Source organism: Myotis brandtii, unplaced genomic scaffold (genome assembly GCF_000412655.1).
Source record: "Myotis brandtii unplaced genomic scaffold, ASM41265v1 scaffold1084, whole genome shotgun sequence".
Lineage (NCBI taxonomy): Eukaryota > Metazoa > Chordata > Mammalia > Chiroptera > Vespertilionidae > Myotis > Myotis brandtii.
The window spans coordinates 104825-128851 of NW_005353690.1; the positions used below are offsets into that span (position 1 = coordinate 104825).

Here is a 24027-nt window from a genome sequence, read left to right on the forward strand (position 1 = left end):
TGAGGAGCCTACCAGTGGGTAGAGCTGGTGTCTTCAGAGTGCAGGGTACATTGCGATTGCTTCTGCAAGTGCGGGCAAACTGGATTAAACTGCTGATGTGGTGAAGCAGTGAGGCCTGAGTGACCAGAAAGGCTTAGACAGCAAGCAGGACAGCAGCCTTTTCTTCCTCCCGCCTTGCAGTCGCCCTCTGGCTCCCTCTATTGGCGGAGCCTAACAGGGACCCAGCTGCTAAGCACAGGATAGAAGAGGAGTGTGATGCTAGGAGTCATAGCTCAGTATCTGACAGAGTGGTCCATTTTAGGAAAACGCTTAAAAGGACAATTCTAACCACATTACACATTAATTACAATGGAGATCTTAATGCAGAGAACTACAGAGAGGAACGGAAGCACCCTTGGAGATCAGTCTTTGCATTGTGCACATGAATGATAGACCACATCCGAAGGTGCTAATAAAAGGTGCTAGTAAGGATTCTTGAGATTGAAGAGAAATCCTTGAAAAGAAAACCTAAGAATTGTATGCATTTAAAAGCACTGCACTCTTTCTTAGCTAAGAGTTGGGTTGGAGGGAAAAGTCCAAGTATTCAAATGATATCATCTTACTGAGTTTGCAGAGTGTAGTGGTTGAGAAAATAACAGAAATTGTGTTTTTAAACAATACTGGGGGAAACGTGTGTGTGAATGTTCAGGAAGGGAATGATCACTCACTGCATGGAAAAATACCATAGTTTTTTTGAGAGGGAAAGCGAATGTCTAGTAATTTGATATAACTGGGAAACAAGGAAAGGGAAAAAAACATAAAATTAGTGGTAAACATAATATAAAAGGGAAGTAAAAAATTAAGTGTATCAGTGTTTATACTGTTAATAATTGTGACTGGCCACGGCTCTGTTTAAAGATCAAGGCTGCCAGATTATGTTAAATACACATCACACACACCGTGAGCTATGTGTTATTTGTATGACCTACACTTAAAACAAAATAATTTGTTTTAACCTTAATAAAGGTTAAAGGTTACTGGATCGGCAAAGCTATACCAAACAAAAAGAAGTATCAGAAAAAGTACAGTTGAAGGTTATAAGCACTAAAAGAATAAAGCACAATTATGTAATGATAAAAAGCAGTTTATAAAGACAACAGTCATTAACCTTTATGCATCACTCAAATGAGCAGTTCAGTATATGAATGAAAAATGATTAGAAATTCAAAGACTACTTGGTTTAAAAAAATAAAGGAATTTGTGTTTGTGTAATCATTCTTTCCTTAAAAATGCATACTCTGGTCTCGATGGAGGAATGCGCTGAGCTTTAACATTAAAGTGTCTGTCCTGAGTAAAGGGGGAGTGAGTTAGGTGGTGTGTATGTCTGACACGGACAATGCAGGTAGAGGGGGAGAGGCTGTATTTTGATTCAAGCTTGAAAGTCCTTTGAAATAGGAAAGAAGTATTGATTCTTTCCCTCTGTAAGTCTCAGAATGGAGAATGATAATGTCTTCTCTCTCTTTCTCTTTCTCTCTGGCCAAGTTTCCCCAGACTGACCAGTTTACCAAGGACATAATTTCAAAATATGTGTCCTGCAAAAATGTCTCCTGCATGAAAAGGAAACATAAGTGCAAAACACTGTAAAAGGCAGGCATGCTGTATATTTTGTATACATAAGGATACTAAGATGCTGTGATTCTAAGATACCAAGATGCTGTACACTAAGATGCCCAGAACCATGAATATTGTCCTAGTTTCTTATCTTCAGGAGGGAGCCATCTCACACTGTCATCTGTCCCTGCTGAAGCTGCCCATCTGGGAAGGGGCCAGTGCTTGCCAGAGGAGTCGATGGTTTGCCCTGCTGGACCAATGAAAGGGATTTACCCCACAGATGCCTGTATTTGACCTTAGTTCCTGTTTCCTGCAGCTGGCACTGTGGCTGCCCTCCTCCAGCATCCAGCTGCAGCTCCATCCTGCGGGTGTTTGCAAGGGAGAGGGGTGTGGATACTTTCTAGACAAATCTTTGGTGGTAACAGGTCATGTAGGGGCATTAGCTCCCACTCCTTCCTTAAAACTGTTCATTTTTAAGCCCTGCGGATGTGGCACAATTTAATAGTGTGTGTCTCTATATTCCCACTCCTACCTTTATTAAGTTGTATTTTGAATATTGTGCCAATTGGTGTATCCTTTAAGATAAAAAGTTCATTATTTTGGTTTAAGATGTCTCTAGCCAGATAAAGAAGCAGCCGTAGGTCCCTGTAGTAGAGTGGAGACAGGGGTGATTCAGTGTTGTGTAACTTGGAGAGTTTAACTGTGAATTCCTAAGGGAGAAGGGGGTGCATAGGCCCTAGATATGTTGACATAACTTGTGAACTGAAATCAGAATTCTTTTCAAATATAAATGCATTTTTCAGTGAACTAGCAGAGAGTATTTGATAAGAAAATGGTCTCAGCCCTAGCTGGTTTGGCTCAATGGTTAAAGCATTGGCCTGCAGGAGGCAGCCGATCAATGATGTTTCTATATATCCCTCTCCCTTCCTCTCTGAAATCAATAATATATGTGTGTGTGTGTGTGTGTGTGTGTCAGATGAGGAGGCTGAGGTACAGAGAAGCTATGTAAAACTCAGGCTTACCGAAGTCAAAATTTGCCCAAGGTCACAAGGCTAGTGAGAGGTGTAGCCAGACAGCCTTCTTTAAAATATACATTTTTTTAAATCTTAAAAAAAAGAACAAAAGAAAATGGTCCCAGAAAATGAAAGTCAGGTAGAACTTGTTCCCAAGTGAGAACTGAAATGGTGACTTTAGGTACAAAGTAATACCCAGTGTGCGCATGGTGAGTGATCACCTAGAAGGGGAGATGGGAATTGTTGGATTCCATCTGTGGGTGATCCTCAACAATAGTCGTAGGCTTCAAGTCCTGGGCTGAGTTTTCTTTCATCTGGCATCATTTTGAAGCTTTGCAGAAAAATCTCCAAATTGTGACTAAATTTTAGTGTGAATGAAAACAGAATCACTTATTCTTTTTTTAAAATACATTTTTTATTACTGATTTCAGAGAGGAAGGAAGAGGGAGAGAGAGATAGAAACATCATTGATGAGAGAGAATCATTGATTGGCTGGAGAATCACTTATTCTTAATGTTATTGTAGAAAAGAAGGTAAATCTCGCTTATTAAACTCTGAATGACATTTTAAATGATATTTATGTGGAAGTGTAGATGACCAGAATAAATGTCCTCTTGGCTACACCTCAGAACCAGGTCGTAAGCTGGCAACATACTACTGATTTACTTTATGGTTAGCTAGACTGCAGTTATTTTACTTTCTAAGACAGGGTTAGTTATTGCTGAGTTACTATTATGTAAAGAGTACCTGTGTTCCATAGTATTAAACTGTGCTCATTTTCTGTATTCATTCTTTCAAAAATATTTATTGAGTGTCTGCCAAAAGCCATATACTTTTTAGTGTCTAGGCTATAGTGGTGCATAAGACAAAGTTCTTATCCCATGGCTCACATTCTAGTTACACAGCCGTGGGCAAACTACAGCCCGCGGGCCGGATCCGGCCCGTTTGAAATGAATAAAACTAAAAAAAAAAAGACCGTACCCTTTTATGTAATGATGTTTACTTTGAATTTATATTAGTTCACACAAACACTCCATCCATGCTTTTGTTCCGCCGAACCCATGGCCCTCGAGTCAAAAAGTTTGCCCACCCCTGTATCTAGTATATACTCGTGTGTGTGTGTGTGTGTGTGTGTGTGTGTGTTTTCTATAGACTGCAGGCTGCAAAGTCAAGCTCTCTGGCTACACTTCTCACTAGCCTTGTGACCTTGGGCAAATTATAACTTCGGTAAGCCTGAGTTTTACATAGCTTCTCTGTACCTCAGCCTCCTCATCTGAAATACAGTAATCGATTTGATAAGGCTGTTGTGAGGATTCAGTGAGTTATACTGTACCTGGCACAAAGTAAGCATTAATAAATGCTAATTTCTTCATCTGTGAAACATAAATATTATATATAGATACATATAGATATATATTAATGTAATATGGTTATGTTAATGTACATCTTATGAATTTATTTTGAAAGCTCAATGGATAAACATTCCTTCCAGGATTTTAAATAATTTTAACTGAGAAATATTAAGCTTGCTATGTACTTTTATTTTTGTAAGTTCTTATTAATAGAAAGCAGTATATTTATTCTGTCATTAATTTTAATAGTCTTACAATTAGTTCGCTGAATTACCAGTTCAGCTTTTCTGTTTAAAAAATGAACCGTAAACAGTATTTTGAGTGCTAGTTCAGCATGTTCTGACAAAGTATGATGCATTAAAATAAAATTCATCATTAGCATTAAAAACGACCTCTAAGGTTGTAGGCCTTCATTTTTCTTTTCCAGTGTTGGAAATAGTCTTTCTGAGTCAAGTACATTGCAGTACTTTGCAGATATTATCTGTGTATAATGGTCATAGTTCAATTTTAAATAAATCATTTCATCAAATCACTTTATCTCTAACAATGTCAGTTTTCCATTTATTCTCACCCATTATCTGAGGTTTGTATCAACTTTCCCTCAGTAATATAATGGCCTTATATATGAAATTATAAAGTAATTTTCCAAGCTAGAATTAGATAGAATTACTTCTGTGTCAACCTACATGAAGATAAATCTGAGTATTTATGAATGGCTAAATGAGCAGTATATAAGTTCAGAGAAACATTTAGGACCACGTTGGGAAAGGGCTGGTAATAATTTTGGCTCTGGCAACCTCTGGCCGGATATAATGATAAAAAATAAAAAAATCTTGTTTTAGAATAATTATGAATAATACAGGGTTTTCAAACTGTCCTTGTATGACCACGAAGGTGAGTAATGTAATGGGAACTAATTCCTATAGGAGTTTACTTTCAGAGGTTTGAGAAGCTTGGCTTTGAGGACCAGATCAGATCATCTCACGTCTCCTGTGCCCTTGTCCACATCTCAGTTTTTCTCCTTAAAAAGGGGACATAGTAATGCCTCTTCCATGGAAGGAAATGAAGTTGAATATATTAAAAATGCCTTGCTAAAGTTATCTTTAAAATGCCCTTCCCGCCTTCTTAAACCCTTTTGGTTCTTTGTAATAAAACAATATTGGCTAGTTTTATGTAGAAACCAAAATATATAGAACTAGATTTTGTATATACTAGCTACCTGTGGGAGCTGAATGTATATCAGTAGCTTATTGTTATTATTTTTTTTTCATTTAAAAGAACAGGTTCTAATAGTATTCATTAAAGGAGATTTGCTTGGTGTTTAGAAATTGATTTTGCTGGTGTATCTTAAATCTCTCACCTGACTGAGGATATTCTAAGTTACTAGGGCCTGTGGTATAAGGGCAGAGCAGACTGGTATTTGTTTCATTAAGCTTAGGCAAGCTATCCAATTACTTAATGCAAATAAGAAAAGTTTACACTAAACTCCTACTACTTTGCTTAAAACTCTAGAGAATTTAAATGAGGAGAGATACGTATTTAAAGGAAGGAAATTTAAATGAAACTTATTATCACGGGCTTAATGTAGAATAATATTAGGCCAGGAGATCTGAGATAGTAAGTGGGAAATGCCAATAAATAAAGAGAATGTATTCTCCAAGATACTTGGCAAGTTTAGTTTTATTTTGAGATAATTCTTAAATCTTTGGCAACCCAAGTTAATAATGAAAGACTTATTTTTATCTCTTGCCTTCTCTTCACGTAATAGGGACTTTAACAGTGAAGTGCTGCCTCTCATTGTCAGTGAGCACTTCCCCTTCTTCCTCTTGCAGAGTGTTTACAAAACAACCTGCTCTGACTATAGCTCAGCATTGGGCGGTAGCTTTCAATGAGGCCCAGCAAGCAGGGTCATCTCATTCGGCTCAGAATGAGAGAGAAGTTGTTTGAACATCTACCTTTCATAGATGACCATTGAATTAGGGCAGCTTGGTGGAATATAAAGCTAAGGGGCACTGAGAAGAAGCTCTGAAAAGAACTGAGAATACAAGCAGCTGTTCTTTGCAAAATTGTTGTGAAAGGATCTAAATGAATCAGTGAGAGAGGAAGGACACTTATAAGAAGAAAATGTTGCTGTAAATGAATTTCTTGGAGGGGAGAGTTGGGGAGATGAGGAGTAATACAGCTTAGAAATGTTCAGTCTGTTGCTTTTACTTCTAAAGTAAAAAAGGAAACCTCAACTAGTTACACCATTTATGTGAAACTCGGCCCTTTAGAATAATTGGAAAGAAAGCAAAACTGTCTTCTAAGTTTTTTTTCTAAATTGCCAAGGTGATTTTAAGCTTTAGTGGACCCTTTAAGCCTTGCATTAATTTTTATTGAAAACTGTGTGTGTTGTGTGTGTCCATGAGTGTGCTGTGGGGGATGTGCCTGTGTTTTAAGAGAGCTCCCTCTGGGTCCCTAGATCTGCCAACCTTTGGTTTCTGAAACAGCAGTCACAGAATCTAAGACACTGGCCTTCCCTATGCTGCGATGTCAGTATTAATTAGATTTCAATTCAAATATCAGCTCCCTCTCATATAATTTCACAGTATCCGCACTTTGTATAAATAATGTTTTTTTCAGAGTTTGAGCTTCTTGAGGGTAAGGACGGTCTCTTTTGCTCATCATTTTATTCTCAGTAACCAGAATAATTATATGTCACCTAATAATTATACATAATTATATTATGTATATTGAATGAATTTGTGAATCCCATTTATTCTGACTTAGCATACAGTTTTATCAAGTAGTAGGAAACTCGAATGAGACTAGAAATATAAGTGCCCACTGAGATAACGATAAAATTTGGAGTAAACACTCCATAGTTTCATTTATTCCCTGCTATCATTTTTCTCAAGAGTTTTAATGGAATGGGGAATAATATATTTAATGTATGATGCTTGTAAAACTTTTAACTGAAAGGGACCTTAGGATTATATGTGGTTATATATATAAAATATATAGTTCAATCTTCAAATTTTAAAGCTGGGAAAACTGAGGTTTATTAAATTGTCCAGCTAAGTTGCTGGTAAGTAATGAGAATTTGTTCTGGGACCTCTCCTAAACTCCTAAAGATATAGGCCTGTTTATAAGGATAAATGAAAGTAAAGGTAAGAATTAAGAAAGGAAAATAATTTTCTTTTTAGTCAATTTGTGCCACTCCCAGTCTCTCTGCAGCCAAGAATCAAGCACAGTTAGGTATGGTATTCCAGAGGCTATAATAGCATAGGATATAGAAAATCTTTTATACTGAAAATATTATAACATCCTGCTGTTTTAAGTGACTTAGTGTATTCTGGGATTAAATCACACTCGTGACAGTTAGAACATGGTGGCTTGGCCCTGCAGGGTTCAACTCGTCTAGTTGTTTCTAAAATTCTGTTTCTTCAGCTGGTTTTCATTTTTTGTCTGAGTTTGGAAATATGCCATTCGTTCCTTTATGTATGGGTACATTCAAAAGTATTTGAACACTTACCGTGTGGCAGGGACTGTTAAAAGAATTGGGGATAGCCCGGCCTGTGTGGCCCAGTGGTCACGGTTCGATTCCCAGTCAGTGCATATGCCCAGGTTGTGGGCTTGATCCCCAGTAGGGAGCGAACAGGAGGCAGCCAGTCAATTCTTTCTCATCATTGATGTTTTTATTTCTCTATTTCCCTCCCTTTCTTTGAAAAACAAAACAAAAACCCAAACATTAAAAAAATGTGTCTATATTTAAAAAAAAGCATCAGGATATAGCAGTGAACAAAAGCAGACCAGGTCCTTGCCCTTGTGGCAAAGAAAGAAAGGCACGTGAAAGGATGGGGCTGCCAGGTCATTATTGCCAATTTTTGATTTTAGAAGCTCTTGATGATAATAAAAAGAAAACGGAACTTTTTATTGATGAAAAATTGAAAACAAAGATAGAGAAAACAAAGCTGTATGTGGTGAATTGGGAGATTTTTCTTCTTTTCAGAAAATCACTGCTTTCTCTGTATTTCTGACCCCATAGTGGGTATTATTGCTGCTACTTACCTAACGTGTTGATTGCTTATTCTGTCACAGGCATTGTGCTAAGTGCTTTGTGTATATAGAACCCTGTAAGGTAGGGATTATACCATCCATTTTACTCTTGAGAATACAGGACCCAGGGAGGTTCACTAAGTACTTACTCAGCTAGTAAGTGGTCGAGCCTTGATTTGGACCCAGGAGTCGGTCTCCAGAGTTTTTGCATCTGGGCCAAGTATTAAGTATTACAAGCTGAATAACCTATATTTGTTATTATGACAGTAAAGGTTTTTGTGCTCAGTTTTTTGCTTTTATTTGTTAACTTGCCAGAACTTCATGATATTTCTCAAAGTTCAGCCACTTTTAACTCCATGTGTAATTAAAATTTATGCCATATGCAAGAAAATGCAGAAAAAACATGTATTTATTATTAAAATATACTTTTTAAAAATGTGATATACCAAATATGGTAGACATGAGAAAAGTCTAGTGTATAGAACTCATTGTATAATGTAATTTTTATAGTCGTCTTTTATATGTATCTAAAGTGCCTTGTGAGCACAGTGCGTGCCATATAGTAGGTGACCCATAAATAATAGTAATTTTTAGTATTTTCGTTTCTACTTCACTTGTAAAGTAGGTAATAATTTTTACTTTCAGGTGATATGCTTTTAAAATACTTTAACAGCACAGGATGATAACCTGATTCAGTAACCTCAGCATTCATATGTGGACCTCTCCTTTTATATATCTCCAGGATTTATTTGGGTAAAACTACATTTTGGTAATTGAGGGCTGAGGCCCACAAACTTCAGTATTCATCAGAATCACTTGGCAGGCTTCCTACAAGATAGTTTTCTGGCCACCCTGAATTCTGATCCCAGGAGGTGTGGGGTGTATCTGAGGATTTGCCCGGCATTCTCCCGGGTATTGCTGGTTTGTGGATCGTAGTTTTAGAATTGCCACTCCAGGAGTGACATGACTTCTAATTATGGCTGTTCTCTTACAATCATACATGCCCAGTGAGTTAATGTGTGGAGTCATGATGTTGCTGCTCTTATTGTGAAATTTATTTTGATATGATATAGAGAAATTTGGTTTGTGTAAGTATAATTGCTCTTTATTGCTTAAGAAAAATATTCTAGCAGTTGCTTTTGCATTAGACAATTTCAAAGTTCTGGTTTTAATTTGTTTCTATTCATCTTTATTTAAGAACACAAAAGCAAGAAGGTTTAATTTTTAGGGGGAGGACCGCATTACAACTTTTGATTTTAGAAGCCCTTGACGATAATAAAAAGAAAACGGAACTTTTTATTGATGAAAAATTGAAAACAAAGATAGAGAAAACAAAGCTGTATGTGGTGAATTGGGAGATTTTTCTTCTTTTCAGAAAATCACTGCTTTCTCTGTATTTCTGACCCCATAGTGGGTATTTTTGCTGCTACTTACATGGTGATTTTATCTGTTATAATTGATATCTGAGGATTATAGTGTATCAGGATGACGTAGCAATTTAAAAATAGCAACACAAACAGTTTTCTTTTGCTCTTTTCAAGAATTATTTATTTAATTACTTATTTGTTTATTTTTCTGGCCCTCATCCTATGATATGTTCACTGATTTTAGACAGAGAGAGGGGTGGGGGGAAGGGGGGGCGGAGAGAGAGAGAGAGGGAGGGAGAGAAACATTGACTGGCTGCTTTCCTTTCATCCCCCTGACTGGGGATCGAACCCACAACCCAGGCATGTGCCCTGACTGGGAATCAAACCATGACCTTTTGGTCCACAGGAGGATGCTCCAAACTACTGAGCCAGACCAATCAGGGCTCAAGAATTTTCTAAAATTAAAATTTGATAGATTAGTACTGAGTTCGATTTGTTATTCATCATTTTCACTTATAAAGTAGGTTTCACTGAGAATTTCACTTATACCAATATAACAATTTTACCTTTTCTTTTCAAAGCATGGCTTAGACCTTTGGGGATATGATGGTATAGAGGGGTTATTCTCTCCAAGAAGAAAAGGCAATCAGAAAATCTTTGTCCATGAAATTAAACTGAAATGTATGCTCATTTATCTGAATACCTTTATGTGCCAGGCTTTATGGTGAAGATCGGTGCCAAAGTAATTTATCTTTTTCATGCACAATGAGGGGTTTTAGTGGATTGTAAGTTAATATGACCTAATTTTGTGATGAGGTTTCTGATAAACCTAATGCAATAAGATGCTTTATTAATACAATTAGCATTGTGTGCAGGTTTTGGGAGGTACAGTTCTGCTGTTTTATTTTGCTAGACCATAGTGTTACATTTGGTTTAGAGCTAAGGGACAAATTGGAGCAGTTCCAGAGGTGAGGAGCCCTGCTGTTGAAAGGTCTGGCTAGTTTTGCATATGAGGATTGTTGGAAAATGGGAGTAATTCACTGGGTGGGAAGACATTTAAAAAAAAATACATATATATATATATTTCTATTGATTTCAGAGAGGAAGGGAGAGGGAGAGATAGAAACATTAATGATGAGAGATAATCATTGATCGGCTACCTCCTGCATGCCCCCACTGGGATCAAGTCCACAACCTGGGCCTGTGCCCTGACTGGGATTTGAACCATGACCTCCTGGTCCATAGGTAGATGCTCAACCACTGAGCCATGCCTGCTGGGCCGAAAAGACATCTTAATTGTGATTTGAGTTCCCTGCTGTAATATAAGATCCATGAGGACAGCGACATGTCCACCTTGTTCAGCACTGTGTCATCAGTGCCTCCTACAGTGTCTGCTATGTATTCAAAACACAGTTGATTTTTGAGGGGAAGAGATGGTCACCTTCAAATATTGGTCTTGTAGATGCTTGTTAATTAGATTTATTACTTATATCTCAGAGAGCATATGGTGGCATCAGAATTTTTAGGCGGCCAGATTTCAGTTTTACATAAGAAGAACTTTGTAAAACTAGCTTAGCAGTCACACTGGTAAACTCCATGTATTTTAATTCTGTTATTTTAAATGCGCAGGGAAGAGCTGCATGGGGATTTACTAGAAAATACAACTGCTTTTGATAAACTGTTGTCAAACTGATTTCAGCTGTTTCTCTTTATTTAAGTATTTTATTAAAAATAATGTCAACTATTAAATGTTTTCTTTCTAATTTAGACCTTTCTTGTCTTTTCAGACTAAAGCAAAGCAAAGAACTGGACCGAGAGAGGGCTCTTGCCAATGAGCAGTTAACCAGAGCTATTCTCCGAGAGAGGATATCGAGTGAGCAGGACCGCACGAAGGCAAAGCACCTGGTGAGCAGGAAACAAATAGTGGAAATGTCTTGTCTACAGGAAACCTCTGATATTTGGGGAAAGCTGCGTCAGCTTTTAGAGTTGATAAAATTCATGTTCTCTTTGCTTCGATTTCCTTGTTTTTGCCTTTTACAAGTAGTTGGCAATTTGCTGAGATTAACCATGAAGGACTTAAAAAGACAGGTAACTTCAGAATTATTGAAATAAAGTCAACACAGAGATATAGGTACATGCATGTTGCCTGAAAGGATAGTTTGTGTGTGTGTGTCCGTCCATCCATCCGTCCGTCCGTCCCTCCTTCCTCCCTTTTGATTCTATTGTATTGGAAATCTCTGGGGTGAGCAGCCTCGCTTGTTTCTGTGCTTCTGATGACTGCCAGATGTTAGTCTGGCAAGTCTCCAGCAAAGGTGAGGAAGGTTGGATCAGTCACTTTCTGGGCTTTAGAAAGGGGAAAACATTGTGCAAGGGCTTTGAGAAACCAAAAGAAATAATTAAAACACTTTTTTTTTTTAATTTAAAGAAGAGATGATATAAACATGTCTAAAATTAATTAGTAATAGAAGAAATTTTAAAAGGCATTCATCAATTTGTCATTATCTTGCAACCATTCCTTGCATTGGGTGTGTTTCCCTCTAGACAGTTCAAAAAAATGTTTTTATTGATTTTAGAGAGGAAGGGAGAGGGAGAGAGAAAGAAACATTGATGTGTGTGTGAGAGAGAGAGAGAGACAGAGAGAGAGACAGAGAGAGAGAGACATCCATTGGCTGCCTCCTGCATGCCCCCTACTGCAGATCAAGTCTGCAACCAGGGCATGTGCCCTGACCAGGAATCGAACCTGTGACCTCTGGGTGTCCTTAGTTTAGCAGGCATTTGGGAATTGTTGAAAATTTTAAGAAAAGGGCCAGTTTCTGTTCTCTTATTCTTTCTCTCAGTCCTTTCTTTGGGAGGCTAACCTTTGACTGTATACCAATACGTAGAAACAGTTAAAGGAAGTTAGCATGTAATGAATCCGTTACTTCCGTGACTCATCCAGGATCCAGGCTGAATGGGTAGACGTGAAGCTGGAATGGAGGTGATGGATTAAGAAAGAAATGTCAAGGTACTGGCTGGTAGCCATCATGAGGGGCGCACATGTTGATTGGAACTGAGGCCAAGACATGCGGAAGGAGAGCCAGGGGGATGATTTCAGAATTAAAGGCAGTAAGTGTTGAGTAATTCGATCATTGATTATATCTGCTGTACTCCTGAGAGTCATCTTCACTAATGTCACAGCCTCCCAATTTGAGGGCCAGGAATGGAGTGGAGAGGGTTAATAGTGCTGATGCAGAAGGAAGGCTGGGTTCGAGCTTCTAGTTTCTAGCAGGTAGAAGAATCTTTGGCTGGCATTTTTCTTTGTGCCCCCGTTTTTTTTCTCTTGTCTTTGAAGCACTCTTTTCTCTACTTTCTTTGTGCCTAAATTTGGACATATTGTCATATTCTTTTAGTTTAGGGAGATAAGCAAGATTGGGATTTAAGAACACATTAAACATACATGCATATGTTAAAGCATAAAAAGAGTTTTCACCAAAAAATGTGAAAATATAAGAATTTCTTATTTAACAGTAACTAAAATATTATGTAATGTATTGTAAACTTGGTTGGAATAGCTATCTTCAGCCCATTTTTCTCTTTGTAACTTGCAAATCTTGTGTATTACACACATATATATTTTAGCATGTTAAGCATAAGAAACTGGCCTTGTATGTTCTGTTTTGTTCGGTCTCATCTTTGTGATTCTGGGGATGTAGAATACAGATGGCAAATTGCCATGCTCTCAACTCCTGCATTTCAGCATCTATTATAATATTAGCCAAATAAAGCCTCAAAGCCTTTAGGGCAGTGGTTCTCAACCTTCCTAATGCCGCGACCCTTTAATACAGTTCCTCATGTTGTGGTGACTCCCAATTTCATTGTTACAAATTGAACATAATTAAAACATAGTGATTAATCACAAAAACAATATGTAATTATATATGTGTTTTCCAATGGTCTTAGGCGACCCCTGTGAAAGTGTCATTCGACCTCCAAAGGGGTCTCGACCCACAGGTTGAGAACTGCTGCCTTAGGGAATAAAAGTAGAATTTATACAATAGGATCATCACTGAGTCAGAGGATCCTGTCCCGGTTTGAGTGTTCTCAGACATCTGAGTGACAGTTCCTGGCCACAGCAAGGTGGCTGCCTAACAGTTTTACCAAATTATCCCCTTCATTGTTATTATTCATTATTATAGAAGGCATAAATATTCATGGGTAAAGATCAGAAAATAAATACAAAAAATATTAACCCACTTAAAATTACCACTATCCAGAGATAGTTACTGTTAAGTTTCTGGTTTATTGTTTTTATATTTCTTTTCACATTCCACTAAGTCTCTATAAAACTTAGAGTATATGTATACATACGGGAATATGTATACACACAAACATAGGTGATAATAAACTTAGTCTTATATAACTCATACAATAACCTTCATTTAAAAAATTAGACTATATGATAAAGGTCTTTCTATACCACTAAGTGTATATGTGTGTAGTCACTTGTAATGGTTGAATGTATCTAACTGGATTTTTCTTTGATTATTAAAATACTACAGGGATATTTTAGAAAACTTGGGAGACAGAAAAATTACTGAGGACCCAGCTCATATGCATGAGGACAGCCATTATCAAAAAGACAGACAACAACAAGATTTGCAAAGATGTTGTGGCAATATAAAGTGGCAGAGCCACTGTGCAAAACAGTATGGCAGTTTTTCAAAAAATTAAAAATAGAATTACCATATGTTTCAACAATCCCACTCATGGCTATTTATCCAAAAGAATTAAAAGAGTGACTCAAGGAGATATTTGTATGCCCATGTTCATGGCAGCATTATTCACAATATCCACAAAGTGGAAGCAACCCAAGTGTATAGTAGATGAATGGATAAACAAAACCGTGGTCTATACAGACAATGGAATGTTATTCAGCCTTAAAAAGGAAGGAAATTCTGACACATCATGCAACATGGGTGAACCTTGAGGTCATTGTGCTAAGTGAAATAAGCCAGTCACAAAATGACAAATACAGTGTGACTCTACTTACACGAGGTGTCTAGAGTAATGAGATTTATAGAGACAGTAAGTGGAAAGGTGGTTGTCGGTGCTGGAGGGGAGGGAGGAGTGGAGAGCTTTTTAATGGGTATGGCTTTTCAGTTTTGCAGGATAAAGAGAATTCTGGAGATTGGTTGCACAACAATGAGAATGCACTTTATATTCTTGAACTGTACATTTCAAAATGGTTAAGATGGTAAATCTTGTTATGTGTATTTTACCACAATTAAAAGTTAGAAAAGAATTACTAAAGATGTAAGCAATATTGCACATATTTTTCTGTTCAAAATAGTTTAGGTGAACAATTTAATTCTAACATGTATTACTATTTCTTATTAACTAGATTATTTTTAAACGCTGGGTACCATCCAGGTTTCCAGATTCTGTATCCCACCACCTTGTAAAATGAGTGGTGTGGAACTTCAGGCCTGCTATTGTCCCTTACTTTCGTGATCCTGAGCTGGGGAGGCGGGCATCTTCAGAACCATGATCCATGTAAGCGTCACCCCGGGAACGTTAGCATTGCTCTGCTGTGAGTGCTGGGCTCCCATTGCTGCATTCTCAACCCTAATACGTGGGGCCCTGAGTGAGGGCCAAACATTGATTTGTTCTTCTTTATTTAGAACCCAAATGTTGCAGCCTATATGAAAGTAAAAGGTTAGATTTCACACATTTGAAGGAATTGGAAAGCTGTCTTTCTGGAGAACTAGGGAAAAACACACACAAAACCGATGTGGTGTTGGTACTGTGAAATAAAACGAACTCCTCCCTCCTCCCTCATCTTCCTCCACCCACCAGGAGTTGACACTTGGATTGCTGTCTTTTTAGATGTGATTCCAGGCTTTTCCTCCCACAGTTGTAGATGCTGGCTTTCTTAAAGCTCTTTGAAGGGCAAAGTCATGGTGGCCCTGCCGTTGAAGTTTCAAAATAGGATCAGATCGAAATTTTCCCCTTTGGAAGAATTGCTTTAGCTGGAGAAGCCGGCAAGTCCTGCTCTAGATTCAAGAAGGGTATCCCAGCCGCCCATTCTACCTCTCGGTGACCGGTACCAGTTTTCAATCAGCTGATTTCACCCCGAAGCTTTTGGGGAGGCAGTTCACTGATAATTTTATGCACACAAAATGTTAATTAAAATCCACATTGAAGCTGTGCTTCTTAGGAGCAGGAAAGCACCTGCTCCTAAGAGTGAAGACTAAATAAGAGGAAACCTGTAAAGTTAACGCAACGTGACATTTTGTGTGATGTTTAAGATCTCGAACAGATCAATCTAATATTTGCTGGGTCGTCAGATTTTTTTTTTTTTAATCACAGAGCAGGAAGCTGTATTTTTTTGACTTTTCAAATATATTTGATTTCTTTTTACAATGTCAATTAAAATTTGATTGACTTCTTTTTCTCTCATTAGGCTGTTTTAACATTAGTTGTTCCTTATCACCGCAGAATTATGTTGTATTGTCTTTTTAAATTTAAACTTGAAAAGAAGCCCCACTTTACTTACTTAAGGGGATAGCTACTGAAATATTCTGGAGTTTATACAAACATACATGTGAAATAATTTTCTTCCTCTTTGGACAGATGCTTTATTGAGTGCTTACTGTATGCTAGATACTGAAGATATAGAAATGAAGACAAAATCCTGTCCTTAAGGAATTCACAGTAAAATGTGGGAGATAGACTTAAAATAATGTTAAAAAGTGTTAAGTCTGTTATAGTGCCATGCTACTTACATTTTTGTGAGAATTCTCACTTTTGTGAAAGCAGGGACTTTTTTTTAACTCATTGCTGTTTTTCATTTATTCACATTCAAACTTATTTCACACATTCAAGTGCCTAGTATGTGCCATTGCCTAGCAAAGAGTCAACAGTCAGTTAATACTTGCTGATGAAGTAAACAAAGACTTGAATCTACTTAAGCCTGTAAGTGGGAGGAGAGGAAAAGGGGAGGAAGATTTCTTAGGCAAGTGGTGCCTGAGCGGAGGCCTGCAGTGAGTGTAGGAATGCACTTCGCGGGGAGGAGTGGGGATGATCCAGCCTGTGACATTGCAGGCAGAAGCATGGGGACAGTGGGACACTACAAGGGACGGCCGAGTGGCAAGGGCAGTGCCAGGAGTGTTGAGGGATGAGGCAGAAGAAGTTGGTTAAGGTCCTGAGTTTCATAGAACATAAGGTTTGAAGGGGACAAATGAAATAGTTAGGATGGGCATTTTGATAGCTCATTCTAGCGACATGTGAAGGATGGACTAGAGGAAGAAATGAATGGAAACTGAGAAATCATTAGTCAGATCATTAGGTATTTTGGCCCCTTTCAACATTCCCCTCCATCACAAATTTGTTAAACACCTACTGTGTGCTAGGCACTGTTAGTTGCTAGAGATGCGCAGATGAATTCAATCTGGTTGCTTTTCCTCACAGTCTCCAGTCAAGTGTAGGGTTTGTGGGGAAAAGCATTCTTACCTTCAGTTTTGTTTTTCTATTTATGCTACAATTTTGAATTTGTAAAAACCTCATAGTATTTAGGGGAAAAAAACCTTACAAAATTAGGGCAGGTGAGTGCATAAATCTAGTTTTTGCAAATTTAAGCAACTGTTTCACCAAAATGTCACTTTTTCTTTCCCAGTTTCCTTTTTGTCTGCAATGTACCAGTGAAGCAATCAATAATTGATTAATTTTGTGCTGTGTCCTTTTCAGTGTTTTGTTTGTGCTTCAAACTGTGACAGTTGAAATTTCATGGTAAAAGAGAAAAATGTTCTGAATTTGGGATATGGAGGGAAATGACTAAGTCAGAGGAAGTAGATAATAATACCACTGCTGCCCAGGTTTAAGTGAGGCCCTGCCCAAGGGCAAAGGATACAATTGGGGCTGTAATGTTGCTGTGATCAAGAAGGTTCATGCACAGAAGTTCTGTGTAAAACAACAGTGAGTGATCATTTGGGGCTTTTAGTATCGTTAATTATCCAGGTGAAGGAGTCACAATGTAGCAGCCCTTATCCTGGGTTCTTTTATTGGGCACTTAACGAGAGTTAAATTTTATTTTATGTTTTGCTATTTTTGGGGGCGCAAGTTAGTACTTTGATTTTAACTTCTATTAATGCGATCCCTCTGGTTATATATGCTTTGTGCTGGTTTTCTTGCTATAGACCCTAAGCCCCAATTGTTTTGACATGCATTGAGTATTAATTTGCTTTCAGTTCCAAAAATGAAGTTGGTGATTCTGAGTTGTGCTTTTGAAGACTATTTAAATATAGTTTCTACTTTATGTTTGGGGATCTGAGCCATTTAGATATATCTTTTTTTTTTAAATATATTTTATTGATTTTTTTACAGAGAGGAGGGGAGAGGGATAGAGAGTTAGAAACGTCGATCAGCTGCCTCCTGCACACCTGCTACTGGGGATGTGCCTGCAACCAAGGTACATGCCCTCGACTGGAATCGAACCTGGGACCCTTGGGTCCGCAGGCCGACACTCTATCCACTGAGCCAAACCAGTCAGGGCATTTAGATATATCTTCCTCAGTGTTATTGGTGAGAATGGGCCTGGGTCCATCTGCAAGTCCCTTTCCTTCTAACTCTTTCTCAGTTACTCTCTTGGGAAATTTAAAGGGACGGGGGAGCAGAGCGGGTAGCATCCTGTGCCTTCCGTGTGTTTGGCTCCATTACGGTTTCCAGCACAGAGCATCCGTGTGCCATCTTCTCTCTTTATGTCCTTTGTTATTATGTGTGGTCCTTACCTCCTGTGTATGTTGAAGCAGTGTTACTACTGCCAGCTGGAAGGCATACTGCCCTGTGAAGAGACTGTTAATCAAAGATTGCTGGTCATGGAGTGCCAGGGCAGGTTCAGGTTTGTTTGCTTGCTGCTGCCGTAGAAAAGGAGAAACATGTTTTCTCTCAGTTTGCCAGCCCAGCCTTTGTTAAGGGCCCAGAGAAAGAATAGGACTGTTATTACAGATTTCAGGATTGCTTGTATACTGACAACTGAACCAGATGAATGTATCTTTCTCAAATATACACAAACCACCCTCCCTCTCCAGCTCTGCAGAGCTACCTGGGCCCTTAGCCCTACCAAGCAGCCTCAGAGAAGCGTGGTGGCATGCTGGCGGGTACCGAGGGGCTGGAGGGAAGATTAACTCCCACTGTCCAGTGAACACAATGTAGAGGTGACTGCAAGTTGCTCGTATTGCTTTTTTCCAAGGGACTGTCTCAGCTTGTATGACCTTGTTGACAAAGTGAGTAGAGAAGAAAATAGCACAGCTGAGTATAATGCTGTTGATGGTCTTGCCAACAACAAGTTGTATTTAAAGACAGCTATGAGGAGCAGCTCTGCTTAGAATGTGCTGTCATATTCTCATTCTAAATGTACTTTAAAAAAATGCACCACGTTTCTTGCAAACTGATTGGCTCAGGGCAACTTTTGTTGAGCAGTGTCCTATGTGGTGGCCCTGCCATAAATAGCATATTGACATCCCATCACTTGGGTCATTACGGGTGTCAAGGTGAGGTATGGAGAGCACTGAGTAAAAATCCATGGGTAACGAAGGTGCAGAAAGCTAGTTATAATTCCATCTCTTTATAATGGCCTGGCATTTTGTTAACTTATTTGCTTCACTGCCTGGTCCTAAATGAACTGTCATTAGGGCTTTGGAATTTTATTGAACTGACACCATAATCTCTTTTCCTACTGAAGAGGCTAAGAAATATGGCCCTGAGTGTTTGCTTTAACCTGTAACAAAAGTTTTACATAACCACAGTGAATTTCATCAATCCTTACAAATCCCAAATACGAGTTTTGCACAGTATGTTTTGAATGAGACTGTAAGGCACGTGTTCCTTTGTGTTCAACATCGATCTGTCCACTTTGTCTTCAGTGGCGAGTCTCACACTGTCACTTCTGACACAGCCTTGAGAATTGCTTTCAGCCTATTGTGCATGGGCCTGTGGTTTAGTGACTTCAGTAATAGCAGTAATGTTGAATATGTGACTTACCTACTCCGTGCAGTGAGATTTGTTTATTGGTCATTAAATTCTTCATAATGCTAAACATTCTCGAACAGCTCTGTATTTATTTCCTTTAATATCCCTGTTTTTATTGCTAAGACATGATTCCTAAATGGCACTGAGCTATGCTCTTTTTGTGTTTCTTGATATTTGGAGCTGAGCCCTGCTTTGGGGGTGTGAGGGTTTATTTTCATGGGTTATTCCTTTAACGTAAAGACGTTCACCATTTTGTCCCATTGTGCCTCTCTCCACTCTTTTCTTTACTAACTATATTTTAAGGATGACTTCTCCTGCAAATTACGAGGGGCAGAATTACTAAATGAAGTAAGGCCTCCATTCTCTCGAGAGCAGGAATCTGTTTACAAACCTGCAGTATTTATTACATACCTCATTTAGCTCATTCATCATTTTAATAGAAAAATGAGTCATTTTAGATGATTCTGAAATAATTCCGAGGTGAGCTACATAGCCCCAGGCAGAATATGATTTACTCAGACAGCACCAAGTTGTTTTCAAAACAATATAATGGAATGATCAGCACTAATAATTTATGATCACTTGTGGCAAACTTTATCGGATGTCTTTATTGTCACAGAAATTTGTTGATGAGATTAAATGTTTAGAGGAATTTTTGAGCTAACTTCTCTCTGTTCTTCCATCTTTTGTGACAAATATTACAAAGTTCCATACTTAGCTGTATGTCTAAATACTCTGCCTGCTTAAAACACTGACTGTAAATTTAATTCCACATTCCTGTTTAATATTCTCTTGATAAGAAAGAACACCAGTCAGTGTCACAGGCCAGTTTTATTGGAGATTATAAACCTACTCATATACATTTTCTGCTTTGACATTAAACATTAATCCTTTCGCAGTTTCCTTAGCCTCTGATTCTCAGGAACAGACAGAGCTCACCACCTGGAACCATAGTTTTGAACCCAAAAGGAATTAACGAAGTGTTTCCAGGTGCCGTAAGCTCATGAGCTTTATTAATAACCAGCATCACAACAAAAAAATCGATATTTGTTTTTAGTACTGTTTATGTAAGTGAGAGCTTTCAGTCCATTGTCTTATGTGGTGTTAATGAATGCTTGCGATGGGTAGAACATCTAACATTCCTGTTAATGGATGATAAAACATGCTCAAAGAGACTGGGAGCCTGAAGGTTGCCCAGGGAGAGAGCTACCAGAGTCCCCTGCCTAGGTGATCTAATGGGGGCACAATTTAGCAAATTTAGTTATTGTTGTGTTTTTAACCTGTAGTGCATTGGAGCCATGTGTTAGCAAGGATGTGAAGGGCCTTTTAGGGACAAAGCTGATATTACTACAGACATTAAAAAGGCAATAAAAATGTATTCATATGATAAGCACACACATGTGTGAAGTAAAAGCATCAAAGCACGATGGGCCTGCTCAGCACAGAGGCAGACAGCCCTGGCCACTCTAGTAGGCCTTGTGTGTTGTGCTTAGTAAAATAAAATATTCATAATCCTATCACTGCCAGGGATTAAGAATAATCTATATAAGAACAAGGAATTGAGTAATACATGTTAGAATTAAATTTCCCACCTAAATCATTTTGAGTAGAAAAAGTTTTGGCACTTCAAGTTATAAATTCAGTATTCCCCAAAACATTTTCACCTGTGAATCTCTGCATTGCAGAGGATACTGGCTAAATGAGGTGTTATTACCTATGCTTATAAAGCCATTTCCAGTGTACTTATTAAAAAAAGTTTACTATGATCTGTTTTTAGGAGGAGGTTGTTGATATAGATACAAAAGGACTTGATTTGTAATAATTACCTTGTCCTTATGAGAACACCAATTTATAAAGGCAGAAACTTCCCTTTTTTATGTGCATTGTAAACTTTTTTCAGGGGAAGTAAAAGATACTTTGACTATTTTTCTGCTTTGGATAATAAAGATGCATTAATATGTAGGCTGCTTGTTGAGAATAGAGATAGGCTTGTTACGATAGGTTAGTTTAAAGATTATTTTATGTAATATATTTTAGCATTGACCACTTTACTCATGCAGTGAATTAAACCAATTTTGTGTTTTATGTTTTTATTGAATTTTAAGAGAAATTGAAAGTGAAGATATTCCACAGGTTGTTTTTTTTGTAAAGTCAACTTCTGAATAGAATTTTAAAAACTATGTCATTGACCATTTTGGAGATTGGTTAAGTTAAAAAAAATGAAACAAATTTGGAACATAATTATATAACTATACATGTATCTTAATAACTTCGGAAGTAATTGTTATTGACATCAGGTTAATTAATGTAATGGAAAGTTAGTTTATTTAAAAAATTGTAGCTTTTCCCTCACAGATCTGTAGAATGATAGGAAAGAACTGGTAACTAATTTTTCTTTGAGTCTACTATTGTAAAATTAAGAGCTGAGTATAAACATTGCTAGATTATGTATGTATACTTTATTGCATGTGGTAAAGACATTTTTTTTAGAGTAATATTTTATATTGTGGGTGAGGAAACAATTTTTTTTGGATATTTTCTTTCATGAACCCAAACTAAAAGCACTTAAATGCTTTCATCAGCATCTATATAGATCTTGTGTATTTTATTTATTTATTTATTTATTTAAATATATTTTATTGCTTGGTGTTCTCTGAGTTTTCTGGATCTGTGCATTGGTGTCTGACATTCATTTTGGGGAAATTCTCAGTCATTATAATTTCAAATATCTTCAGTCCACAGGCCGACGCTCTGTCACTGAGCCAAACTGGTCCGGGCAGATCTTGTGTATTTTAAACATAGCAGACACTCAAGTTGTATCATTAAAAACTGTCAAAGAGTGAACTCTTTTCTTATTTTTATACAGAGTTTTTGGAACAATAATTTAATCTGAAAAAGCCTTTTCTCTGGCACCTTCTCTAATCTGCCCCCCCCCCCATTCTGCTCCCTGTAATTTTAGGCAAATTGCTTTTTATTTTCTTATATTCTTTGTTTCTGTTTGTTTACAATGAGTACAAGGTTGTGAATGTACTTTCCTTTCAAGTCTGTTACCTTGATGAAGAAATATATAAATACAGGAGTTCTTAGAATGCAAAGTTCTATGTAGTTATAAATTGATTTTTCATGAAGTAATTTTACTTTATGAATAGGTTACCAATTCCAAGAGTCACATCTATTTAAATTTTCTTTAGTTATTTTTAAAAAAGTCCACTTAAGAATAGAAAAATATTTAAGGTTGAAAGCCTCTATTTTCTTGGATAAATTGAATTTTGTTATTGAAAACCTTTTCTGATTAGTAGAAGTAGTTTAATTGTAGGCACAGTATTTAGTCTTAGATACTGCTGGCAATCACTATATTGAAAGGGTCAAAATAAGAGGGTGGGATCTTTCTGCTAATATGTGTTTGTTGGCTTAGAATGAAAATTCTACCTTTGATAGCAAATAAACTTAAGTTGATATCATTAAAAAAATATATATAGTCAAGTTAAAAGAAACAGTAATTGGTCTATTGTACTTTATGCCTTTAAGAAATGACTATTAAACTAAACTAAATTTCTGTATTACAATGGATTAAACCCATGTGCTACCACCAAGTCCAAATATTAATATCTTAAAATGTTTGCCTTATTTCCTATTTATTTATTATTTACTTCTTCAACTCATTAAAATCTTTAACTTTTCAGATTTTATGATTATTCTGTGCCCTGCCCATTTGTGCCATAATTCTTCTTTTTTAAAATTTAAATTTAATTAAGCTTATTGGGGTGACATTGGTTAATAAGATTATATAAGTTTCAAGTGTACATTTCTATGATACATGGTCTGGATATTGCACTGTGTGCCCATCACCCAAAGTGATATAATCTTTCGTCACCATATATTTGGCCCCCTTTACCCTTTCTGCCTCCCCACCCCCTTCCCTCTGGTAACCACCATAGTGTTGTCTGTGTCTATGAACTTCAGTTTTATATCCTGCATATGAGTGACTTCATATGGTTAATAGCTTTTTCCAAATGACATATTTCACTTAGCATAATATTTTCAAAGTCTACACATGCTGTCACAAGTGGTAATATTTCATCTTTTCTTATGGCTGAGTAGCATTCCATTGTATATATGTATATGTACCACATCTTCTTTATCCAGTCATTGGTTGAAGGGCACTTTGGTTGTTTACATGTCTTGGCCACCATGAATACTGCTACATTGAACCTAGGAGTGCATATATCTTTGCAAATAAATGTTTTCAAATTTTTTGGGAAGATACCCTGAAGAGGGATTGCTGGGACAGATGGTTAACTCTATTCTTAATTTCTTGAGGAACCTCCATCCTGTTTTCCATAGTGGCTGTGCCAGTTTACATTCCCACCAGCAGTGAATGAGGCTCCTTTTTCTCTACACCCTCTCCAACACTTATTATTACTAGTCTTGTTTATAATAGCCATTCTAACAGGTGTCTGGTGCTATCTCATTGTAGTTTTGATTTGCATTTCCCTAATGGCTGATGGAGTTAACCATCTTTTCATATTTGTTGGCTACTTGTATGTCTTCTTTGGAGAAATGTCTGTTCAGGTCCTCTGCCGATTTTTTAATTGTTTTTTGTTTGTTTGTTTGTTTGGTGTTGCATTGTGTGTGTGTGTGTGTGTGTGTGTGTGTGTGTGT

The 24027-nt window shown here is 37.4% G+C and overlaps 1 protein-coding gene across 4 annotated transcripts in view; it reads left to right on the forward strand.

Annotated features, from left to right (window-relative positions):
- The window catches only part of CHCHD3 (coiled-coil-helix-coiled-coil-helix domain containing 3), a 262164-nt gene that overhangs the window by 88763 nt on the left and 149374 nt on the right, over positions 1-24027 (forward strand). For all 4 annotated transcript variants that reach the window (XM_005857201.2, XM_005857203.2, XM_005857202.2 and 1 more), the window contains exon 4: positions 11148-11265. In XM_005857201.2, coding sequence (XP_005857263.1) covers positions 11148-11265 — 118 coding nt within the window. The remainder of the gene's footprint in view (positions 1-11147; positions 11266-24027) is intronic.